Source organism: Rhinopithecus roxellana, chromosome 13, assembly GCF_007565055.1.
Source record: "Rhinopithecus roxellana isolate Shanxi Qingling chromosome 13, ASM756505v1, whole genome shotgun sequence".
Classification (NCBI taxonomy): domain Eukaryota; kingdom Metazoa; phylum Chordata; class Mammalia; order Primates; family Cercopithecidae; genus Rhinopithecus; species Rhinopithecus roxellana.
In genome coordinates this window covers 113,136,570-113,141,753 of record NC_044561.1, presented here as the reverse complement: position 1 = coordinate 113,141,753, position 5,184 = coordinate 113,136,570, and the positions used below count along the sequence as shown (strand labels likewise).

Here is a 5,184-nt window from a genome sequence, read left to right as displayed (position 1 = left end):
GGCTGACGCCGGGATCTGCTTAATCGTTACAGAACGTTCAAACAAAAACAGGGCCGGCTCCCCAGCAGTGGAGAGCCATTCCGAGCACCGTCCCGGGCCGGCCTCGGCCCCGAGGCTCCGGGCGCTCAGGATTCCGTGCGTGTGGCGGGGGAAAGGAATTCAGAGCCTTTGGGCTGCTTCTTTTCCCGTCGCCTTCACTGTGAACATTGTGGGGTGAGGTGAGAGCGGGGAGCGGCGGGGCCAATGGAGTCGAATCTCAGGGCTCTGCCACTGCACCCGTCAGGAGGGGCACGGCCCTCGCTTGGCCTGAGAAAGGTCCCCTGAGGTTAAGAGTTGGGTCTAAACACAACTCTCGGAGCCTCGAGCCCGCCCTCGCCAACACACAAATACGCGCAGATCTCCAGAAACAGGAACGCACGGCATACACGTCCTGAAGCCGCGAGGACACACAGAGCGTCGCCCACTGGGCGGGGGCCGCTTGGGAACAAAGGGCCCAGGAGGCGTTGTCCCGGCACTCATTCTGAGCCTCCTTGGGGGTGACATGGGATGGGGGTGGGGTGCAAAGGGAACTGAGGGAGGAGAGCGCGCGAGGAGGGGAAAGCGGCGGCTTGCCCTAGAGGTGGGGCGCGCACTCCGGGCGAGCGTGCGGGGGCCGGGACCTGCAGGGTAGAGGGGTGGGCCCAGGGTTGCCGTCCCACTCCTTTCCAGCGCTCCGCCAGGCCTCCGCGGCTCCCCGGCTGCTCGGGCCGCCAGTCAGCTGACGCGGGGGGCGGGGGAGCTGTCAGGCGCGCCCCGCCCTGCGCCGCTGGGCCGCTGAGGCCGTGCAGCCATTGGCCCGCGCACCGGGCCGCCCGGGCCCCCGCACCCCTGTGACATCAGGGAGGCGATAAAAGGCTGCGGCGCCGCCGGATCCAGCACAGCTGCACCGCCGAGCTGCGAGCGGCTGCGAGCGAGAGAGCGTAAGAGCAAGAGAGCTAGAGAGCGAGCAACGGGCACTCGCCCCACGCCTCCTCTCAGCCCCACCGCGCGCTCCGCTTGCCTCTCTACCCCGCCCGACTCTACCCGGCCCGTTCCCGGCGCGGGCACAGCCCAGAGCTCTGGGGCGGTGCAGGCAGCCTCGGGACTCTCCGGCGCGCCGCCGCGTCCCCAGACAAAGGCTTGGCCGGCGGCCCCGGCCCGCTGTGCCCTCGCTCCCCGCCTCCCCGGCTCGCCGCTCTTCGCCCCCGCGCTTGGCTCGGCGCGCTCCGGCCGGCCGCAAAGTTTCCCGGGCTGCAGCGGCAGCTGCGCCTCGCGTCAGCGATGGCCGCGGAGCTGAGCATGGGGCCAGAGCTGCCCACCAGCCCGCTGGCCATGGAGTATGTCAACGACTTCGACCTGCTCAAGTTCGACGTGAAGAAGGAGCCCCTGGGGCGCGCGGAGCGTCCGGGCAGGCCCTGCACGCGCCTGCAGCCAGCCGGGTCGGTGTCCTCCACACCGCTCAGCACTCCGTGTAGCTCCGTGCCCTCGTCGCCCAGCTTCAGCCCGACCGAACAGAAGACACACCTCGAGGATCTGTACTGGATGGCGAGCAACTACCAGCAGATGAACCCCGAGGCGCTCAACCTGACGCCCGAGGACGCGGTGGAAGCGCTCATCGGCTCGCACCCAGTGCCACAGCCGCTGCAAAGCTTCGACAGCTTTCGCGGCGCTCACCACCACCACCATCACCACCACCCTCACCCGCACCACGCGTACCCGGGCGCTGGCGTGGCCCACGACGAACTGGGCCCGCACGCTCACCCGCATCATCACCATCATCACCAAGCGTCACCATCGCCGTCCAGCGCTGCTAGCCCGGCGCAACAGCTGCCCACTAGCCACCCCGGGCCCGGGCCGCACGCGACGGCCTCGGCGACGGCGGCGGGCGGTAACGGCAGCGTGGAGGACCGCTTCTCCGACGATCAGCTCGTGTCCATGTCCGTGCGCGAGCTGAACCGCCACCTGCGGGGCTTCACCAAGGACGAGGTGATCCGCCTGAAGCAGAAGCGGCGGACCCTGAAGAACCGGGGCTACGCCCAGTCTTGCAGGTATAAACGCGTCCAGCAGAAGCACCACCTGGAGAATGAGAAGACGCAGCTCATTCAGCAGGTGGAGCAGCTTAAGCAGGAGGTGTCCCGGCTGGCCCGCGAGAGAGACGCCTACAAGGTCAAGTGCGAGAAACTCGCCAACTCCGGCTTCAGGGAGGCAGGCTCCACCAGCGACAGCCCCTCCTCTCCCGAGTTCTTTCTGTGAGTCGTGGCCGGTCCCGGCCCCCGCCCTTGCCCCGGCCCGGACTCCCTGTCCCATGTCCCCAGTCCCAGACTACCCTGGACCCTGTCCCTGCCGCGGCCCCAACCTTGACCTGTTTGACTTGAGCGAGAGGGAGGAAGGGCGCGCGGGCCGCGGGCGACGGGCGGGCGCGCGGGCGGGCAGGGGACCTTGGCTAAGGCGAGAGTAGCGCACGCCAGCGCCGCCTCCTAGACTCGAGCAGAGCCGGAGAGAGAGAGACGAGAGGGCGGGAGGTCCCGGAGTAACTTCTCTTCAGGCTGGAGGGCGGCGAGGCATAGTCCCGTGAAGTCACCAAGGCCATCTGGAGATTCCTGGCTTTCTGAACTTTGCGCGTTAAGCCGGGACCGCTGCTTTGCGGCCCGGAGCGTAGTCCGCGCCAGGAAGAGAGCAACGAGGAGAGGAGAGGGACTCTGGCGTCCCGGCAGGCGAGAGGCGAGGCTGAGCGAAAGAAGGAAGGACAGACGGACCTGTCTGTCAGAGTTCGGAGAACACTGGCTCTCAGCCCTGAGACACGGGCCTCAGTTAGGACGTTCGGCGCCCAAATCTCATCAGTTTTATTGCCTGCTCGATTATATAGAAAAATACAAAAATCTGCATTAAAAATATTAATCCTGCATGCTGGACATGTATGGTAATAATTTCTATTTTGTACCATTTTCTTGTTTAACTTTAGCATGTTGTTGATCATGGATCATACTCCCCTTGTTTCTTTGGGTGAGAAGGGATCGCAGTTTGGAAACTCCGGCGGCTGCGTGCGGGGTTTCAGTCCCAGCTGTAGGCTTGTAAATACCCGCCCCGCCAAACCGCATAGAGAATATGGCAGCAAGCTGAGGGTCTTTGTTTGGGTTTATGATTATGGTATTTTTGTTTGTAAGTTAAAAAGAAAAAAAAAAGAAAGAAAAAGTTCCAGGCATTTTGCATCAGAAAACAACTTTGTCTTGGGGCACACTTGGAAGTTGCGTGTTTTCTTTCCTTCCCTTATCCCCATTCGGTCCTCTTTTTTCTCTCCCGCTTTAGTTTTCAACCTTGCTGATGTTGAGAGAGAGAACCGAGAGGTCCCAGCTCCCAAGTACAAGTGCAGGGCAGGGCAGGGAAGCTGCCAAGTTCCGCACCTCAAAGGAGTGTACTGGACTCTAGCCTTGTCTTTATGGTCAAAATGACACCCTTAATAAGAAAGGAAAGGAAAGGAAAACAGATCGTCCCCTCTGCTTTTTATTGTAACCAGAATCACCCTGAGGTCCCTTCTGAACCCTCTGGGCCTGTGCTAATTGTAGGAGCCACAGCGCTCTTAGGGTGAGAGGCTTAGCCATCCCTGACCCTGGCAGCGCACTGGTAAGCAGACATTGCACTGAACCAACTGCCACGCTCAGAATGTACCAGAAACCCAAACATTGGCAAGTAATTTTGCAACTTTCAAGTGCGTTCTTTAGACCAGTGCATTGTGTTTCTTTCCCTGCTTTTGAAATAGTAGGAAGAGTTCTTGGTGGTGTCTCCCCCTCCCCCTTAAATTCTTCAGTTGTATAGTAGTTATAGGGAAGACATGGGTGTTTTTCTTTATTATTACTTTTGTTTTTCCTGCAGGTCAGTAAAAGGATTTAAGTTGCACTGACAAAAATACCAAAATAAAAGTGTATTTTTAAGTTCCCATTTGAAATTGCTGGCGCTGCTGGCCGGATGCATTTTTGAGTTTGTATTAGTTGATAAATTAACAGTAATAACAAGATTGTATGAACCGCATGGTGCTTGCAGTTTTAAATATTGTGGATATTTGTCCTGCATCAGAAACGAGCTTTGGTTTTTACAGATTCAACTGTGTTGAAATCAAACCTGCCGCAACAGAAATTGTTTTTATTTCATGTAAAATAAGGGATCAATTTCAAACCCTGCTTATGATATGAAAATATTAAAACCTAGTCTATTGTAGTTTTATTCAGACTGGTTTCTGTTTTTTGGTTATTAAAATGGTTTCCTATTTTGCTTATTAAAACCATGGAAATGATGTTTATTTAGAGGACTCTGCGTTCTCATGATTTTGACTTTCTTCTCTTGCTTCCTCAAGAGTCACATCAACTTTGGGTTACTCTTACCCCGTGGCCAATGGAGTAGCAAACCAAGCCCTAGTAAATCCCTTCCTTGAGTGTGTGAGTGTGTGTGTACCTGAGCCTCAAATGTGTTTTCTGCTTCCCACCCTAGGTACAGACCTCGGTCAAGAGAGCTGGTTTGTGAGCTGAGAGGGCGCAGGTCCAAACAGCCTTGAGTCCCTGGATATGGGGCACACGCCACTTTTTCAGTGCTTTCAGGCTTGGCCACCAGAACTGACTTGCTGGTCTGTCTGCTCTGATATAGTGATTGATGGAGACTAGGAAGCCAGGAGCTGCCACCTTGATGAGGAAGCTGGGTCTTTTTGGCGCTCTGGCCCAGCTGACCTGGGGCCCTTGCCCTCCTGCCTGGGGTGCAAGTCTCCTTTCTCCTACCCAGTGCATCTCTCTGGGAGCAGGTGGAGCTGCCCAGAGCCAGATGCCTTCTCTGAATGGGACCTGTCTCTCTCACCCCAAAGCTAATGGAAGCAGGTACAACCCAGCACTAGATCTTGGGGTGCAATATCCCCCAGGCAGGAAGCCCTTCTGTGTGGACTTGTGTTTTTGAGGGTAGTATGCCTTGAGGTGCACTGGCGCTCAGGCATGGATTCCTCAGCTCCTCAGATGGGCACTGTGTGGCCGAGTCTGAATTTTAGTGGCTCCTCGAATTGGTGTTGGAGGGGTTTGGGTCATCACTCTAGCACAGCAGCTTCAGCTGCATCCTGGAGATCCCCGACTGGGAGGTGGCCCTAGAACCTTTCCTTTTCTGTATTGTTGGAAGAGTGGAGCCCACCTAGGT

General features: G+C 57.8%; 1 protein-coding gene across 1 annotated transcript; it reads left to right on the top strand.

Moving 5' to 3' along the window:
* Positions 1-782: 782 nt before the first annotated feature.
* On the top strand, positions 783-4,294 carry MAFB (MAF bZIP transcription factor B). Its single transcript, XM_010374671.2, has one exon. It carries the CDS (start codon positions 1,300-1,302, stop codon positions 2,269-2,271), a length of 972 nt encoding a protein of 323 aa, XP_010372973.1. The 5' UTR covers positions 783-1,299; the 3' UTR covers positions 2,272-4,294.
* Positions 4,295-5,184: the final 890 nt, after the last annotated feature.

Bases quoted from the DNA above. Each gene is read 5' to 3' on its own strand.
- MAFB (XM_010374671.2), top strand. From the start codon at position 1,300: ATGGCCGCGGAGCTGAGCATGGGGCCAGAGCTGCCCACCAGCCCGCTG.